This window comes from Aythya ferina (assembly GCF_964211825.1).
Source record: "Aythya ferina genome assembly, chromosome: 3".
Classification (NCBI taxonomy): domain Eukaryota; kingdom Metazoa; phylum Chordata; class Aves; order Anseriformes; family Anatidae; genus Aythya; species Aythya ferina.
Window position 1 is genome coordinate 84191799 of NC_140298.1, and position 20744 is coordinate 84212542.

General features: G+C 38.1%; 1 protein-coding gene across 1 annotated transcript in view; it reads right to left on the reverse strand.

Annotated features, from left to right (window-relative positions):
• MAP3K5 (mitogen-activated protein kinase kinase kinase 5) overlaps nt 1–20744 on the reverse strand; it is a 101272-nt gene that overhangs the window by 38133 nt on the left and 42395 nt on the right. The window contains exons 7-11 of the mRNA XM_084512606.1: nt 17274–17444; nt 11330–11442; nt 6762–6921; nt 4472–4625; nt 1817–1924 (exon numbers count right to left, since the gene is read on the reverse strand). Coding sequence (XP_084368732.1) covers nt 1817–1924; nt 4472–4625; nt 6762–6921; nt 11330–11442; nt 17274–17444 — 706 coding nt within the window. The remainder of the gene's footprint in view (nt 1–1816; nt 1925–4471; nt 4626–6761; nt 6922–11329; nt 11443–17273; nt 17445–20744) is intronic.

Sequence of the window (20744 nt, forward strand, 5' to 3'; positions counted from 1 at the left end):
AACAGGACTCAATAGCCCAAAACATTCTTTCTGGTCCAATGTTCCTTCTTATACTATAGACAAGCCGCTTAACAGAACGTAACATTTGGAAATGAACTACACGCCAAAAAAAATCCCAGACGTACAAACACAAAACACATACAAGTACAAGTGGTTTCTAAATAGACTAAATTCTAAGTACAGAAACACTTTCAGAACAGATACTTTACAATAGGAAGGTTTACCCTGTCATACTGAAATCGTAATTTGTTATGTGGTAAGCTTTGCTTTTGTCTGGGAACAACATAAATATATTTTTTAATGTTATTCTCATAGGCTGAACCTACCTGAAAATAACATAAGTCAGAATAAAACACAAATAGAAACTCATTGGTCTATGCAAATATTTCAGTTTGTGCTCTAATGTGTTATTTCAGGCTCTGTTCATTTACGTTCTCCTCAAACTTGCAACAAAAATTCTAAGCAGTACTGTATCATGTAGTCTGCATACAAAAACATTTCTCCTTTAATGGCAACAAGTACAAAAAATGAAGTATTGACTACCTGGAAAGTAGGTCTTCACTGTCCTACCTTGCAAGCAATCAAAATGCTGCCACCGAAGAATGACCAGTGCTATTTCTTAGGAAGCACTTATATCTCGTGTTCTGACTCCAGCTGACTCAGCCTTGATTTGTTATTCATGTAACCCTTCCATGTTTCCATGATCCCTTCTTTCTCTGGCGTTCTAAGATGTCCTCCCCATCTTCACTCTTACCAAGATTTTGCTTCCTAAGCAACCCAGAAGGTAATAACCATTCACTGCTTCCTCTCTCTTTACATCTCCAGAGTTTCTAAACTGCTTTCTAAATATATCTGGCTATCTCACACCTTGACTTAAGGAATTCCCTGAATTTCCAATTTCTATACTTTCTGAATGTCTATCTATCCTTTTGCCAAATATTTCTTTGCATCTTGATTGATTCCCCTGCTGTTTTAAGACATGAGCCTTTATTATGTTCACATTAAAGGAATATTCACCACAGCTGAAAAGCAATACTAAGGGAAGTTCATTATACAAAACGTGTATAAGGTATATAAGTACATATCGTGCTGTATCTTGTGCTGGGGGCCCCAGAGCAGAACACATTGCTCCAGGTGGGGACTCACAAGAGCAGAGTAAAGGGGAAGAATCATCTCCCTCACTCTGCTGGCCATGCTGCTTTTGATGTAGCCCAGGATACGGTTGGCTTTCTGGCTACAAGTGCACATTACCAGCTCACATTGAGCACCGCATCAACCAACACCTCCACGTCTTTCTCATCAGAGCTTCTTTCAATTCATTCTCTGCCCTGCCTGCATTTGTGCTTGGGACTGTCCTGTCCCAGATGCAGGACCTTGCACTTGGCCTTGTTGAACTTTGGTGAGAATGAGGTCCAGCACAGAGGGAGCCAATAAGGAGAAGCACTATCTCTTGGAGAAAGAAGTTATCATCAATGGATTCATCTGCATAATGACGGTATATTGCAAGTTATTTATGAAGTTTTAAGTATCAGATCTGTTGATATTATACTGGTTATAAATAATCTGAAAGATGCAAATAGTTTTAAAGATAGTGGAGACTGAAGATCTGGAGACCAAAGATCCAGTAAGCAACAGCACAAACTTAAAAGAAAAAACACCTGTCAATGTATGTGCACATTATTTTCATCTATGTTGCTAAGTCACCCTCTCCTTTACAGAAGTTAACATATACAATTTTTTGCGTTATATGCCTTATATTCCATGCATACTTTTAAATTGTGGAAAAAAGTTACAACTGCAGACAACATCATGGTACCTTGTCATCAGGCAGCACATGCCAGATAGACACTGTCTTCTCCTCAGCTTCACTATTGATGGAGAGATATGAGGGTTGATAGATTTTTGTTGGTTCCAATATTAAAACCTTGTAAAAAATAAAATGCAAGAGTTAGTATCAAACATGTAAAATCTGTGAAGTATTAAAGTCCTTTAAAACTATTTTTGTAGTCATCCTAGAGCAAGAAAAACAGGGGAAACAAGATGAATTGAGTTTTAGGTACTGGGCTAGTTTAGTGTGGCTCACACTAAATTGAGATAAAAATGCCAATTTTTTAATTAAGGTACATGCTATGAGTGACGTGTAATTTTCCAAATGAGTTCTCTGACAGCCATCAGATTTGGAAAAGCTTCTGTTACAAGTCCTTCCATTGCAATGCCATTCGAGAACGTATCTCCCATGTAGACAAGATTCAGGCTGTACCTTAATTATATTTGGTAGAAGCACTTTTGGGTAAATTGGAAAACACACATTAGCCTACAGTCAGAATGAACTGCTTTTGATTTAGACCACTGTGAATCACAGTAGCAAGATTAAACGATTTTCTCATAAGCAACAAGCATCACTGCAAGAGGCTGACAGCAAAAGATTATAGAAAACCTCCTAGAATAAAACTAAAACTAGAAACATAATGTAAAAGAGATGGGATACAATGCATCAAGATTGAGTCTAGCATAGCCACTTGGTAAATGAATCCAATCTGCTACTTCAATAATGATCTGCTAGAATTGCTTTCAGATCTATGCCCTTTAAAGGAAAATGTCAGCAAAGCTCAGCTATTTGAAGAAGCATGGTTTCTTATTAAAACTGTTTATGTATTTATTTCAGATTTTCAGAGGTAAAAATCTGATGTCTAAAATGACACATCTATAGTGCCTGTGTGGAAGGTATTCTCATTCTGAATAATGAGAAGTTATATTAATTATATTAATTCAAGAAGCTACTCTATCTTCCACCAAACTGATCTTGGGAGTTCAGAGAATTGCTTTAGAAAGTAATGAATGATTGGAAAGAGCCATCAGTCATATCTAAGTCCCAGCAGCTCCTAGAGAGTCAATGAGCACATGGACAAATTGAAAGAAGCACAAGGCCAAATTTTGAAAGGCACTGAGACATTTAATTCTGTAAATGGATATCCAGTGGAATTTCAAATGTATCTATCTGCATCTCGAGACAGAGTTTTTAAAATCTGGTTTAGACCGTATCATGAAGGGGGGGTCAGTAGGCTACAGCCTACTTGCTGTACAAGCCACATCACTTCTTCCTCTAATTGCTGCAAAGAGAATTACAACACCAATGCTACCAGCTAGGAGACCAACTGCCAGCTAAGTGACTACCAATGCCCCAAATCCTTGAGTTTAAGCTCTGAGACTTTCTAAAAGATTATTTTATTTTTGCAAACATAGTTATTTGTAAGCGTAAAGAAGTTACTATGTTTCGTTTTGCTGACTTGTTGCATGATATGGTTTTGCTTTTGAATAGGCATGAATATTTTTATTTATTTATTACAAGAGATGACATATGTCTGTCAGCAACACCAGAACAGTTTCCTGTGCAGGTTTTCAAATACAATCAAGCTCTATATTCATTGAGTGTGTCTTTCGGCTCTTGCTATTACTATGAGTATTTTGTCTTTTGATAAGAAAAGAAATTATTTGTCTTGGACAGTTCTATAAGTCAGAGGCTATTTTTATTTTAAGTATCTAGTTGTGACATTTTGTCATCAAAATCATAAGACTGGGCTGTGTTCTTTTTAAAAAGAGAGGATTCAGAATATTTTGTTTCTCTGCAAAACTTTAGGTTCTTTCTCCTCAGAGAAGCAGACTCCCTAGAGAGTTCCATGTTGCTTTCATTTCACTGTCTCAGTCCATTGCTGTTCAACACTATGTTCTTCCTTATCACTTATCATCCCATTTACAACCTGAAGCCAGAAGAACTGTGCAAAACAAGTATGTACTACTTCAAGTATCTTGGTGGGTAATAGCAACTTTTTAAAACAAAAAGCTGTATTTGCCAATAGTTAGTTAAAAGGAATATCCAAGATATTATTTTCTCATTGTAGATCATTAACATGTAGAGGCAAAGAACTTTTTACAGCACATTGTATAACACTAAGGTATCCAATAACAATATTTCAGCAGAGTATTTGTGGAAGAAATCAGAAATATACACAAGTTGTAGTGTAGCATTATTGAAATACGTTGTTTGGTAGCTGAAAAAAAGATTTGTCTGTTTGGTCTGATTTTTACCTCTAATAGATTTTTAAGCTCTAACAGTACACACTTGGTTGGCAACAGGCTATGCAAAGCCTGTTGAGTCAGAGAGAGACTGGAATTAAATGCCTTTTCTTCAAAATGTACCTCAATATAGTATCACCTGGAATATGTTACAAAGTTTTGTTTTAGAAGCATACCATTGGTAGCAAACACTAAATATTTTGACTCTCAGTACTTTATTGGAACACACTGTGCAATCCCATTGTAGCCATGTGAAATCAATTAAGACAGTCTAATATGCAGGCCAAATGCATTTCTTCTGGACAAGCAGTTTATTGTCTGGGAACCTGCAAACAAGCAGTGTTTTGTATTCATTTCCTTCGTGTCACAATTAAAAACAAACAAAAACCACACTTACTGGAAATCTAACTACAGTCACATCTGTCTTTGTGGCTTCAACAAGGAAGTCCATCCAGAAGTCCACGAGTTCCTGTTTGGCTGTATGTTGCTCAGGATTCAGTTTCTTAAAATGCTGATATATCAAAATAGTCTCTACGATAGACTTCAGGTACCTGTGATCATTCAAGCATACACAATAAATAAAATACAGTTTGTAAATAGTAATGTCTACCCTTAGTTATAACTGAAGCACCCACCACTGCAACACCAAGGCAGTCAGTACAATTTCGGTCCTCTAGGACTGCTTTCAATAGTAGCAGTTCCTCATTTAGAGCTGGAAACACAGCAGCTCCATTATTAATCTGAAATACAGATGAGTTCTGGGAATAATGCTTCCTGCATGTATTCCTGGTTGTTTATACTGCCTCCTATCCTAAACCATAAAAGCTTCCTGAAATAGCTAAATCCTCTGCCTATGGACCAAACTGTTCCCGTGTCCAACTTGTTGCTATAGTAAATCAACCTCAAATTATAGTATAGTATATAAAAGTATATAAAATATAATATAATACTATGTAAATAGTACATAAAGATAGTGAACCAACCTCAAATGATAGCTCAAAAAAATAGTGCACTAGTTCAACTTTCTATACTATTCTGTTTTCTGTATAGCATCTGCGCTGGCAGTTGTCTAACTCAGATTTTTGAGGCACGGCACTTCTGGAATTGATTACCCTATGAAGACAACAACAATTATGCTAAGCAGCCTTTTTGGAATTACTGGGGAAAGGACAACAGCAGCGCTGAATGTCTCTCGAGTGCAGCTCATCCCTCTCTCCAATATTCTCCTTCACAGGGTTAGTTTGTGGGGCTCCTCATCATGTTGTTTTCTTCTGGCATTTTTGAAAAACGTTGCAAACAGCCTCGGGCAATTTTTTTTTAATGAAAACAACTGAAATGAGATATATATGCCTAACGAGGATTTATCATAGCTATCACCTTATTGCTGTTAGACTATTCATGGAAAGCTTATTTACAAGCTATATACAAAGAGATATAATGCATATTCAGAGGGCCTCTTGGGAGCAGTTCCATACCTATACGTTATCCAATTCTCCCTCTTAGATTGTGTGGATATCTTGCATAAGGTACTGTATTTACTTCCCTTTGCACTGGGGCACTCTGCTGAACAGCAGGCAACAGACTGAGAAAGAATTGCTCACAGGAGAAATTTTCTGAAGCACAAATGAGCATGCTGTTTTTTTCAGAGTTTAATCCACAGGCTTAAATCCCAAAGGCACTGGGTACATAAAATCCTGACAAACAGGCATTCATAAACTCCAGAAAACTCTACCAGGAGATTCCTAGAGTGCTATCCAGCTCCTCAGTACAACATGCACATAGTAAAAATGGGAAGTGTTGCATATGAGCATGCTCTGAACAGTTTATAACAACATATTTGGTCAGAAAAGTCAGAGTTCTCCATTTCAACAGTTTCTTATGTTATATCAGTAAGTTCAGGATTTCCATGTCTTAGCATAAATAGATTCCCCTCTGATCAGCTTCTGGAGACAGACTTTCCTACCTTTGTATAAAGGGCAAAAATACATAAAGCTGCAATATACGAAGCCTTGATTGGTACAGTGACAACTTGAGTCAGAAAGAAATCTTGGTTCTGCCCAGCTAACAGGCCTGAAGTCTTTGAGTAAGCATCTGGTCCCTACTTGCTGCCCACATCCAAAGCAGAACAGGTGCCAGGAGCCTGCACTGCAGTTAGAACACATCTTTTGGCCTCTGCATAACAGAAATTAAGTCTACAGGGTTGTTGTTTAACCTCTAGATATATAACCTTTCCATTATTTGCAAATAACCTTTCCAATAGTTGCACTTTAATCTTCATTCTTCTCAATTATAATCAGATCAACTTGCACCAGATAGCTCACTTGTATTCGAGTTCTTAAAGTAGCTGGTATCTGCAGTAACCATCAAAGTATTCCAAGGTACATCCATGCCCCTTTACCCAAGCTGTCTGCACTCCCAGAAATATTCAGATAATTATGACCAAACCCACAAACCCCTACCACCAGGCCAATGGTGAATCTGTCCTTCTCGGCCACCAAAATAGAGCCATATCATATCTATCCATGAGTGAAGGGAAAAGAGGAAGAGTTCCCCATCTATGTAAAGTGCAAAGAAACTCCACACAGACTAACAAAATCTGTCAGGTAAATACAATGCTGACTATGATAGCTGAAGGAGTCCAATGTTTTAAAATACAGCAATGTATATGATCTTACTTATCACCTTACCATGCTGGTGCCTTTAGCTTAAACAGCTTTTCTGAAGCCTGGATCACTCTTATGTGGTCATTAGCCAACATACTGGCCCCCAAGAAAGATCCTACTTCCCAATAGCTCTGCAGTTTCTCCAGGCTCCCCTTTTTACCAAGCAGGCTGCTGATCTTTACCCCTGTAGTAAAAAAAATAATAGGTCACAGGAATGTATTAATGTACTTTGTACAAACCATTTCCATGATTTGAAATCTATTTGAAATCTAATGAAATCTATTCATTGCTTAAGTTACTGCAGCCTCTCCATTTCAAACGAAATAAGATGGAAAATATACTTACCAGTTAACATCATATGCCTTCCAAACACCCTAAGCGGTAGAAGATTTTTATTTCCCCTCCCCCTCTTCCTAAAGGCATCTCAAGAAAGGAAATTTAAGACATCACTGTCAGGACAAGGCCACAGTCAGATTACCTATGTTCTTGCATGGACCTCATCTGTAAAGGTAAATTGGGGCCTTAGGCTACACAACATAGCTGTAAAAACTTAACAGATGCTGAATAAGGCACCTATTACGTTTTTTTCTGCTGTTGTTGTTTGTGATTTTTTTTTTTTTTTTTGACTTACAAGCCCCAAGCCCCAAACTTACCTTTATAGACAAGGTCCCATGCAGAAGGAACAGATGATCCACTGGCCTTCTTCCAGCAGTGATGTTCTTTTAATTGCCGCAAGTCCTACCCCAATGAAAGACATCTATTAATATTCATAAGTCCCTCAGCAACTCAAGATTATGGAGAGCCTCAGGTCTTACTTTGACTTGCTACGTTTTCTGAAAGCTACAAGTTTCCCTGTAGTCTTCAGGATGATTTTTAGATCACATTAGCTACTGCATATTTATAGCCAACATGAGACAGGCTACACCATCCCCTGCAAACAAAATAATTTCCAGCTTGTTAGACAAGCCTCTTCATCACAGTAGCCCACTTACTCACTTTTCCCACACTACTCAACTCAGTTTCCCTCCCACATCACCTGCCATTGTCCTTGATATTCAGAGTTGAGTATTCTCAACAAGTTTCAATGCAACTGTTGATCTATATTTTTTCACCTTAACTTTCTTTAAGCAGCTAGCAGACTAAATTTCATTCTAGAAGCAGCAATAAATCTCACCAAAATAGATATTGTTACGTTAACTAGATTTCAGACAACAAAATCCATTTGGTTTTCTGCTGTTGTTTGTATGTTTATGTTCTCAACCCCAGACAATGAACGGATACAGTTTTACACTTTGAATACAAGAGGTCTATAGTCTATTTCATGCCTGTATTTCCCTTTGTGCTCCTTTGCTAACAAGTTGTCATGCCTGAGTAACATACAGAACAAAGTAATACTTCAGTGTAATTAAAAGCATTACTTGTTTGCTTCTTAGGGAAAGAAGTTTATTTATTCCTGAGGAGAAAACATGGAATTCCAAGTTTATAGCCTTCTCTTATAATTTCTCTGACTTATTTTGATCTTGTCTTTGAAAGTTTGAGAGAGTAAGAACATCCAAGCAAAGTCAAGACATTCTCTCCTTTTTTGATAAACTTCACATTCACAGTAGCAAAACCACCAACAAAAAAGCATCAGCTGAATTCCAGCACGTTTTATCGCAGATACTTTTTTGCCTTAAAAATGAGCAAAAATACAGAAGCCATTAATGCCATGAATACACCCACAGCTGGAAAGAAAATAATACACAGTAACAAGATACTACCAGTTAAACATTACTATGAAGGCTTCATAAACAAACTGCTTTTCTTGCTCAAATATTGACAGAACAATTCATATTGCTGGATCCTTTGTGTATCAAAGTTACAGTCTGCACAGATCATTACTGCCAATGCAAAGCACTGTGTTTAAGTTTTTGTCTCAAATTTCTGCAATTTTATACGGTTAAGAAAACAGCAGTGTTCAGAAAATATACTAATATACAATATTAATGCTTTAGTTGATCATTGCATTTTGAATTATTATTCTGGCAAGTATAGGAAGGAACTTTTAGAAGGCAATTTTTTGATCTGATGCAAATGGATAAAAAGCCTCTTGGTTACTGGAGTTATCCTTAGTTTTACTGGATTTACTAAATTATTGGCACTGTAACCAGATGTGAATTTTCTAATTACAGCCTCATACACCCTCTGAAGTGCTGTGAAGGGCAATATCTTTCCTTAGCCTTTCCCAACCTACCCATATAATTTCCACTGGAACCTGGACTGAACTTCAATTGGCTTGCTCTTACTCACCTCCTTATCTCCCTCCAGAAGACAGCCTTCCTGTAACTTTTATGTGCTATAATAATGCTACAGGTGGACACCAAGCTGAAAACACTGCCAGAAAGATCTAACTGCTACTAGCGAATGGTCTTACACACATAGATCAAGACAAGAAAGTGACCATCAGAAAAATAACATACATGTAGGCATTACAGATCCTTTGGACAGAAAATAAATCGCACAAAACCTTTGGTTTTGCTTACTTTTGTTTAAAAACGTTAACACTAGTCCAAGGCAAAGACAACTCAAGTCAACTGACAAACCTCATTATATCAACGTGGACCACAGTCTTAACACCAAGAACTCAATGACCAATGATACACACAGGGTCTATATTGTAGATGTATTTGAAATTTTCTTTCAGCACAGCTAGATGAAGCTTATAGTATTTTGACAATATTTCCTATAACAAAATAATAAATATTAGACACTAGCAGATCCCTTACAGCACCCGAAGAGGGTGTTGTAAGAAAGATGGAGAGGGAATCTTTTACCAGGGATTGTAGTGATAGGACAAGGGGTAACAGCTTCAAACCACAAGAGGGTAGGTTTAGATTATATTTTAGGAAGACATTATTTACTGTGAGGGTGGTAAGGTGTAAGACCTAGTGGAAGTAAGTGGAAGTAAGGTGGTAAGGCCTAGTGGAAGGTGTCCCTGCCCATGGTGGGTGGAATTAGATGATTTTTAAGGTCCCTTCTAACCCAAACCATTCTATAATCTATTACTCTTATATGATTCTATGATCACAGGAGGGATTTGTCTGCTTTAAGGGTTTTCAGCAGACACCACCTAAGTATTTACATGAGAGACTGGCACACCAACATCTCATTAAAAAGAACAACACACAAACACTTCCAAACACCTACCAGATATTTCTCCTCTAAATCTCAGTCATCAGCCATGGATGGAACCTTAAATAATAAGGAGCCTTAACTTCTATACCATTCTCCACATGAACAGTAGGGCAAACACTGGATAAACTCACAAGATGACACCAAACATCTGATCCCTACAAATAATGTACTTATGAAATCTGGCTAATCAGCTTGTCCAAATCTAGTTTTCCATAGTCTGTGTGCAACTGAATTTTCTTTATGAGGGAAGGATTCAAATTAAACCACATTATAAATATAGTCCAGACGCACTACACCATCTGTAATTTAAAATCAAGCCAGTTGAGTGAGTATTTGCAAATATTATGTAGAAAGCAAAATGTATATATTATTTTACCACCTACACTGACATGAATTCAAATTTCAGTGTAGGAGACGAAAGCATTCTATCCAAGCCCCCCAAAAATTCACCCACTTACAGAAGGGCAAATATGGTGCTTGGGGCAACTCTACACAGCCCATCACATCTAAAGTAGCTTCATTTAAAAAAATAAAATTCTACTTCTATCATTTATATGGAAGTAACCATCTCTGAACTCCATGCTCAAAAAAATTCTTTATCTAGAACTTTACTTCCAGAGACATACTGCACACCGAACTTCTAAACAAGTGCAGTTGCTCATTACAGACATCCTGTGGAATGAAGAACATTGCTTCCTTCTGCTTGGGAAACAGAAGGATTAAAAAAAGAATTTGCAATAAGTCAAGAATTACATAATTTAATGGAGGAAAATGCTAGTTAGAAAGTATATTTTACTACCTATTAGAATTTTCAGTGCTCTGTCTTATGACTTCCTTGACACTTTCCGTTCTCCTCAAATACAGTAAAATCACAAACAAAAATCACAAGTAGGACAGACCCCTTAATACAGAGGTTCAGAAAACCTCAAGAGAACATCTGAGCAGAAACATGATTCTTTCTCCTCTTAATCCACCCCAACATCAAGTCAAGTGTATTTTCACCACTGTAAGGATAGGCTCTTTATCTGTATTTCCAAACATTCCATAGGTGGCTTTCTTTGTTATTGTTGTATTTATTCATTCATTCATTTATTTATTTTGAAGACTGCTACCTAGGACTGGATTTTCCCTTCAACTGTTCCTTCTGGCTAACAAAAAAAGACAGCACTGAAAAGAAGGACAGTCAGTTTTCACTGAGCTCTGGTAACCTTTCAGTCTGGAACCGGGTCTTCATGACAGTGCACACCATCAATCAGGTGGAATTAATGGTGGTGCGAGAGACTAATTTAGACGTTCACATACTCAATATCAAAGCTTTCATGCACAACCATTAGATTTTTTTTTCCCCTTGTGACAGTGGGTGGTGTTATACTTTCACCAGAAAGCAATTTCACTGTGAATTTGCAAGCTATAATTACCAACTTTCCGAAGCTCAAAGGAAGTATCAAAGCAATGTCCAGCTGCCAGGAGGAGAACTGCATAATTGATTCCTGACTGCAATGTTGGCTCTGACTCAAATGCCTTCTTGAACCTAGAAAAAACAAACATGCAAGTTTACTTTCTAAATAATGCAATCTAATAGGTACATAATTATACTTTTAGGTACTTTAAGTACTTATCTTCAGTTTACACAGCAAAAATCCATGGAAGGAAAAATATTTTACTGTTTTCCACACATGATTTTTGTCTATTATTGAGGAGATTGTTGCTTGTTCCTCACACTTCTTTCCTTTCACACAAGTACAGACTACAGCCACCCACCGCAGTAAATTTATAGTCTCCTACTAGATTTGCAATTCTTCCACTAAGTTTAAAAGAGAATATTATCAACTTGTGATAGACCCATTTCACAGTTTTATTTATTAATAGGTTCTTTAATTTGCTCTTAAATATATGGATTTTTAGTAACTTGAAACTTTAGACTGATCTGCTCCAGTGACATACATGCATATCAAAATGCATAAGCATAAAACCACAAAAACACACTTTGCATTCAGCCAGGATTTCAGCTACTCCAAGTTTTATTCTTTACTAGCTGTATCCCCTGTCCTCATCGTCCTCATAAGTCTATTCACATAAGGCATGGACTACACTAGATTTGGTTCTTCTCAAGAGGAGGTGAGCAAGAGAGTGAAGGAATGGCAGTGGTATTCATCTAGCTCAAGTCTTGTCTTAAGAGAAGTCCAGGGGTGTCACATAAACAGAACAGACTTAATCCCCATGCTAGCAATATAAATCCTAGAGGAAATCTATAGTGTTTTAAACTTGTTCTATAGAATATGAGCCTAATTTGGTTTTTATACATGCACCTCTGTAAGAAGGCAAACAAAGCTAACATACGTGAGGTAGGGAGCACAAAAGATGCAGTTAACACAACTGCATTATAATAAAAGGAATGAAATTTATAACTACATTCAAAAGGAGAAGAAAAACCCGGGCAAACAAATAGATTATGAAAGTGAAGCATGTTTTAAGATTAATACATAAAGAAGGAAAGAAAAAAAATACATAAAGCCTAAGAAGCCTCTGGTTTGGCTTCCAGACCACACTCTGACATGAAAGCAAAATTATGATATTTGTTCCTAATAGGCCAAAAATATATCTTTCTTTCCCCTGCTCTAAAGGTCTGCTTTCCAAAACTGCAAGAAAGGTTCCTCTTCAATCTGCTACATATATGCTCTTCCTATACTACAGCTCTGCCCACCTCCAATAACTTGATCATTAGACAAGAGTCTAGCACTCCTTTTAGAAAAAGGCATAAAGATCTGAGAAGATAACTTCTTTTCTTTCATCATCTGCCTTTCCTCTTCTGCTGTTAGTTACAAGAAAATGAGTAAGAAAGTACATACAAAACATTTGTGATCACTAAAAGAACATACCATCACAAAAAAAAACAAAACAATAAAAAGCCACCAACGAAGCAGAAAGACCCTCATTGATTCTAAACAAATACAGTCAGAGTAGACCAGTTGGCTGACATAATACGTTTGGAGACAGGACAGCTTTGGAAACTGGACTCCCTTTTCTCCCCTAGTGAGCTTTCATGTTGTAATTGTCATGCAGTATCAGGAAAGAGAAGAAAGATTGGCAGAATAATTGACACAAAAGAAGAAAAAAACCCTGAAAATAAGTACTGTTTGTTTCAATACAGGAGACTCCATGCTTCCGCCTATTCATTTTGCCACAAAATGCCCGATTTCTCGCATGACTACACAAATTTCTCTAGTTCTAGGACAGATACATACCTCTTTTGTTTTTAAATTGTGAAGTTTTGTACCTGTAACGCACATCAGGTGGGAACATTTGTGCTATAAACAATGTTAATCATACAGGCAAAAGAAATAGAGATGACCTTAAGCATACAAAATAGTCACTGCTCGCAGATGCAATTGATGGAACAGCCCCACAAAAAGAATGCCTTTATTTATGCCATGTCATATACAGGCAATGAAAACAGCCATACACCCAAAAAAATATGTGCTGTGACCCTCACAGACTAAGAAACCAATTCATAGGATCATAAGACTGATTTCCTTTATTATGCTCAGTCCTTGGCTTCTTTATACTTAGACTGACAAGTACCATCCTCTAACATAATTTTTGCAACATGCATAAGAAAAGAACAATCAGGAACCAAATATAGACATGATGCTTCTCCCTTCCCCATAGTTGAAACTCATCTTCCTAGCTATCTACATGCTACTTGCACCAAGAAATACTGGTATCTTAGAACTCTGAAGTCTTATTTAAGCCTCCTGAAATCTTATAACCAAAAGCATAATTTTACATGTGTTGTGATCCTGTGCTGACATTCTCGAATCTGCCTTATATCCACATAGTTTGCACAGCACTAATTTACAGACAAAAATAAAAAAATCTGTAATAATTTTGCACAGATGAAAATGTTCACACTTTCAAAATAACTCAAATCATATCTGTTCACCGAACTGATTGAAATTCAGCAGGTGCAATTGGTGTGCTTTGTCAAACTCTAAATATCACTGGAAGCACCTGTGCAGCATTGTGGAAAAGCAGTCAGGTTTAAAAATTTGCCTATAGAGGTTGGCTTAGCTGATGCAATTAAATTGCCATCAAGAAATTGAAAGGTGACATTTGGGAAAATGTTGCAATGTGGACACTGAATTAGAGATGTAGCAATAAGAAATTCTGAATAAAGACTTGACAGCACTGGTGAGTCTGATTTACATTGTCAGTAAGCAACAAGAAAGTGACAGTTAATAATTAGTTTTCATTTCTTGTCTCATATTTATATAAATGTCTTTTATTCTGCTTTTTAATTGTCATAAAAGCAAACTTACTGCCTTTTTTTTTTTTTAAATAGGCTGAAGTACCTTCACATCACAGGCTGTCGCAAAACCAATGCTTTGGATCTGCTGCCAAATTCTTTTCTTATACAATTCACTATACTTCTCCTGCATCCTCATTTGTCTAAAACAGAGATAAGGACCCTTATCTCAACATAAACTAACACTACCATGGAGACTTTGTTCCCGTGTGCTCCTTCCTCCTGCCCCTGCTGTAGCACCAACAGTAGCTCTGCTCCTCCCCAGGAGCCATCAGTTGGGTTATGGCTCAACTCTTTAGCCACACCGAAAGCTGCTGTATGTCTGGCACTAAATTTCAAACTAACATCCTACAAGGTACAAGCTAAAAGCAAGTGACTGGAACCTGTACCAGATGAGCCAAATTCCGGCCTAACTGACACCACCTAGCCCTATGGCAGCAGCCCCACTGAGCAGTCTGCATTGGGTCTTACTTGCCAGAGACTTCAGGGATTATTTTTAGGAGTTGACTTGTCAGCATCCCCACCCCACCGCAGGAGCTGCCAGCCTCCTGTCCTTTCACAAGCTTTTATGCCTGAATGCAATCATTGCACCTCATCAAACAGATGAGCATCATGACTGATATGTGTATCTATTAAAAGCATGTTAAAATGGCTACGTGAAATATCCTAGTAAGTAATTACCCCTATTAAACATATAATCTTTCTTAATTATGTTTGAAAATCTCAGTCTGTTCTTAAACGGATAAATGAAAAGTAAGAATGAGGAAAAAGCAAGATATACAACAGCAAATTTAAGATCTATTTATTCTGTTTAGGTCATGGTAATGCCTAGTATTTGTATACACAGCTACTACAGTTTTCTTTTTGCATTAATTCATGACTTTAGCAAAATATTTTTTTAAACAGTATCTCAAAAGTTGCTCATGAGCTTTGTCTTAGAGAAAACACAATTTTTCTTCAAAGTTATGAAATGGGAAGGAGGGAAATAATATGTTGCTTTCCTGTTATTTTGACATCACTTAGAAGTTCAGTAAGCTTTACAAAACTGTAAAGCATGACCAACAGTTAGGAATTGTACTTGCATTCTGAGACCATAAATGGTAAATAATTATATATTATCTTTTACTGAAGACAGTTCTAATCTAAAGATTACTGAAAAGTGATAAATGAGGAAGAGAGAAGCAAGCTTTCAATTCTAAGCATTTACTTCAATAGGCAGCTGATGAGGACAGAACTAGGATCTAATGTGCAGGATATGCACAACTGTGTAGTGGGTTTACGTGGCAAGGTTTTGGTAGCAGGGGGCCATAGGGGTGGTTTCTGTGAGAAAGATCTAGAAGCTGCCCCATGTTTGGGAAGGGCCCCATTGTTTTCCAGATCCGAGCCAATAAGCGATGTTGTTTTGCGCCTCTGTGAGAGCATATTTAAGACAGGGAAAAAACGCTGCGCCACACAGCAGCCGGGAGAGTCAAGGGAGTGGGAGAACAGCCTTGCACCAAGGTCAGTGTGGAAGGAGGGGGAGAGGTGCTCCAGGCGCTGGAGCAGAAGTCCCCTGCGGCCTGTGGTGAGGACCATGGTGAAGCAGGATGTCCCCCTGCAGCCCATGGAGTACCACGGTGGAGCAGGGTTCCACGCTGCAGCCCGTGGAGGAGACCACGGTGGAGCAGATGGCCCTGCACTGACGGAGGCTGACGCCTCTTCCTTTGGAAGACCCCTGCCGGAGCAGATTCTGGGCCGGACCTGTAGCCCGTGGAGAGGAGCCCACGCAGGAGCAGGTGATCTGGCAGGAGCTGCTGCCCGTAGGGGAGCCAGGTTGGAGCAGTTTTCTCCTGAGGGATGGACCCCGTGGTACGGACCCATATCTGGAGCAGTTCTGGAAGAGCTGCTGCCTGTGGGAAGCCCACGCCGGATCAGTTCATCAAGGACTGCATCCCGTGGGTGGGACCCCACAGCACAGGGGACGAGAGTGACCGAGAAGGAGCGGCAGAGAAGAAGTGCTGTAGACTGACCATAACCCCCATTCCCCGTTCCCCTGCGCCGCTCGGGGGGAGGAGGTGGAAAAGGGTGGATGGGGGGGAAGGTGCTTTTGTTTTTTTTTCCTTTGTTTTCTCACTTCTCTCGCTTGTTAGTTGTAGGCAATAAATCTTACTATCTCCTTATGCCGAGTCTGTTTTGCCCGTTACAATAATTATTGCGTGATTTTCTCGTCCTTATCTCAATCCTTGAGCCCTTTTCACATATTTTCTCCCCATTCCTCTTTGAGGAGGGGGAGTGAGAGAGCGGCTGTGGTGGAGCTCGGCTGCCCACTCGAGCGGAACCACGACAAACTGTAATGGAGAAAAGCAACTCATCCTGACAAAAGTCTAAGATGGCATCCGGTGCTGCCATTTCAAACATGTCTTTCGGGAACTGAAAGCCTGAGGGACAAAATAAGAGAGAAAGAATACTTTAAAAAAAAAAAAAAAAAGAGAGAGAGAGAAAACTTATTCCACATTAAGTCAGCATTTTTTGTGCATTTCAAAAGCAATAACATGGTACCTGCCTCTAAAATTATAAGAATGTCTAATCTAATGTGTGCTTCTTAGACTCTTGGTGGTACTACAGTCCACTGTGACTTGAAAATATTAAATTGTGGTGATGGGGTAATAAAGCTTTTCCCAGAATGATTTTGGAGCAGTCATATTTCTCATGAGCAAAGAAGCCAAAAAGGACAAAATGGTACATCCTAAGCATCAGTGCAGATTTATACCTCAGCACCTTTAAGCTCACCTGGTAAATATCTATCAGATTGCAGATACACCAATTGATTCAAGTCTGATTACTGTCTGGCCCAGTTTTGTAAGAATAATACAGAATCACACAGAATCACAGAATTTCTAGGTTGGAAGAGACCTCAAGATCATTGCATCCAAAAGTAAAGAAGTAAAGAAGAGACAGTAAAGAAGAGACTTCATATTTGAGAGAAATCAAGAAAATACATTCTTGTTTAAGGAATATACATTTTTGTTTAAGGAATGCCTTAAGAAAGGGACATAGACCAGGAAAACAGTACTCACCAGAACGTCCCTTTGTCTCTGCATTCTAGATCTATGAATCCAGATTCCAAAAACATGTCCTTGTAAATTCGACCAACCAGGCAGTACATATCTGAAGCTACTTGATCCTCCTGTTCTACCAAAGGAATCATGATTTCTAGAGCTTTCTGTCTGTCTCCAGGCAGATTTCGCCTATTAAAAATAAATATTTCAATAAAAAACAATGAAGTTATCAAGAAATATGTTTTCATGGCCATATTTGAATATATACTAAATTATATATTTAGAATTTGATAATATTTGTTTGTTTATATGTTTTACCCATGTAAAATGTGCTCCTAGATGCAATGGGCTATTTTATAAACACTATTTTAAACCATGAACACTTAAAAAAAACTACTTCATAAAAGCCTCCCAAGCACGTTTACTCCCGCATGAAGTATCAGCTAAGAGCAAAGCAAGAGTAAGCCTCAACAGCCTCAAAGCAGAAGCAAGCCTCAAGAGCAATCCTTAGAAAGTAATACTTTCTTACAAAATGTAAAGATATAAACCCAGGTTTCATATCTAAACCTTATTTCACAGTAATTCATACTTTAAAGGCAAAAGATTCCTTCTTGTGTTTATGATTTTTAAATATATATTTTGAATGCGAAGCAAAGAAAAAAAAAGTACAAAACAGACTGAATTCCCCCATAAGAGAAGGTTAAGAAGTGAAGCCAATAAGGTAGTATTATCAAAAATAATTAATACAAATAAACCACGTAACTGCAAGCATTAGACACTTCCTGGTGACTCAGTTTGGATACATACATCATTCAGTATCAAGAGTTTAGAATTGTTTTTACCTATTTGTGTGCTGAACAAGCAAATGACTCCTTTCTCAGCAAAAACTATTCTGTGGTTTGGGGACGGGTTTTTTGTTTATTGTTTGCTTTTTTTTTTTTTTTAATTTATTTTATTTTGGAGAAGTTGCATGCAGAATTTGAGTAACTATCATTTGAATTGAGGGAATATAAGCACATGTTTTTAGATCTACTGACAGATTCTCATCTGATAGAGAAAAGGCTTTTAAAAAGTCTGTTAAAATCAAAAGTCACAGTTATCTTAAAGCACATACTACTTGATGAGAGATTCAATAATGGAATTTTCTTCCCTTTGCAGGAACATATCAAATGCATGTCTGCACAGGCAGAGATAATGTCAAATGAGAGGCCAAAGCACGTGTACTCTAAGCAATATGAGCTCGTGAACGCAGTTCTGGAAGGAAGTGATGCGGAAGAATAGGCTTAAGTCAAGCTGAACTAGGTAACAGAGGAAGAACGAGTACTTGTATCAACAAAAATAATTAAGAAAACAGAGCAAAAGCACTTCAGCAGATATTATGAACACCTTTCCTGAGGAAAAGCAAAACAAAACCAAAATACAATAGACAGTGCAAATCCACGTGCTGGGCCAATCTCTATTGATGTCAGCTTAATAAGAATAAATCAAACCAAGTACCCTTCCTTCCCAACCTTCAGACCAGTCAAGTTCTAAGGAATGAGGGAAGTCTACTCAGACTAGAGACTTGCAGTAGGCTCCTCAAGTACTTCCAGAGTGGCACAGCAAGACTGGTACACTTATCTGAGATGCACTAGTGCTCCCAGTCCCAGGCAGAGCAATCAAGTGCTCTCAGCTAAGCAAATAACCAAGTTCTTCGAGTCTATGCTATTCTGGACTCCCTGCCAAATGATCACCTGACCATTTGTGGAAGGTTAGATTCATTTTATCTTCTCATTATGATCACTCAAGTAAAGCTGCAGACTGCAGCTTCTTCATGTTTGCCAGCTGACTTTGATTAGAGAATGGCTATTGTCAGAATGGAATTTCAGGTGGATAATCCTTCCAACATCTTGTATTGACTAGCACTAACCCAGATGAAAACACTAGCTAGCTGAACTTAATGACAACAAGAACATTAAGGCACAGCAGTGGTTTGTGTTATGAGCCACTTATACTTTGCTGGTCTCCAGAGACAGAGGTCCCTACCTCTCTTTCTGCTTCCTCTAGCATCATCAGTGCATTCACATACTTTCTTAATTCGGGTCAGACTAATCCTAACTGAGCTGCTCTGTCCTTCTGTACTAGTGACCTAGATTAGAAGCAAGAGGAATAGTTTCTTCCACAGCAAATATTAACACATGCAGAGTATTTCAGATCTGCTTTAGTTCAGGAAACATCCTCTATATTCCAGATATGGAGAAAGTTACAATTACCCCAAATAATGTCTTCTTGGCATACATGTTTTTATGGCTGTCATTGACTGTAGACTGTAAATTCAATTTGAAAAGGTGACAGGGAAATCTGATCTGAACTCCTTTGGAGATACTATGTAGACCTTCCGTATGTCAGATACCCTCAAAGGCTACATCTTACAGTTTTCTCTTCAAAAACATGCCTCCTGGTCTGCAAGATGACCCAACAAAACCAATGGAGTGTAACGATCTGCCTGAAAAGAGTATACTGCAGTTTTGCAACAGAAAATATTTTTAGTGCCCAAGTCAACTAGCCAAATCCTGTTTTCAGAGGTGACTGTTGTAGAAAACAGTGACCTTGGGGGTCTAAACATGTTAGAAACCTGTTTCTGTTTTAAAACTGACTTTACCTTTTCAACTAGTTGCCTATGAGTTATTTTTGACATCACTTTGACACGATATGCAGTTTTCAGCCTCCTTGGCAAACCTGAATTACAATATTCTTTCTGCTTCTCTCACAAATTTTATCTGTGAGACAGTTTCTGTATCTGAGAATTTCAATGCCTGCTGAGACTGGGTCTGCTCTTCTAAATATCAACAGCACAATCTTCACTGTGTCAATACTAAGAGAGCAGAACATCTCTCATTTCCTCTGAAAAATTCCCTTCTTAATGCCTTGCCTGATTGCCAGCATTCTAGAATTTCATTTTTCAAAATATGAAAATATATAGAAAAGTCAGGACACCGCTCCCATTTAAGCCAAGAAAGCAGTGGTTGTTGCTGCATGTGGTACATTTTGTGCATGTTTTCAGAGAACATGAAAAATTGTCTATTATGGTAAAATCCTTTGATTAACACTTGATGAAAGCTTTCCTCCTGACTCTTGACAACAGAAGAACTCAGACTTAAATAAGAGCTTGTCTAAGCCAGCACAAATGCTGCAACACTGCCATTCAAACAGCAACGTTAAGTGTACTTGACAGAGGTAAAACATTGGTAGTATTTGTTTGCTCAGATTTAGGTACTAAAACAGAAACCTCAAATATTGATGCAGACCTATGGAAAGAAAAACCAGACGGTAAAGGAAGAGGAATGTAATTTGACAATATGAAAGGAAAACAAAGCTCAGATTGAACACGAAGCTCAGAGTCCCCAAAATCACTTCAGTGAAAACCCTATACCTGTGTAAAAGGATTCCAGCAGAGACCTTTAACCAGGATTACCAACTATATGTGAAGTTTGGAGTACTGATTTACTA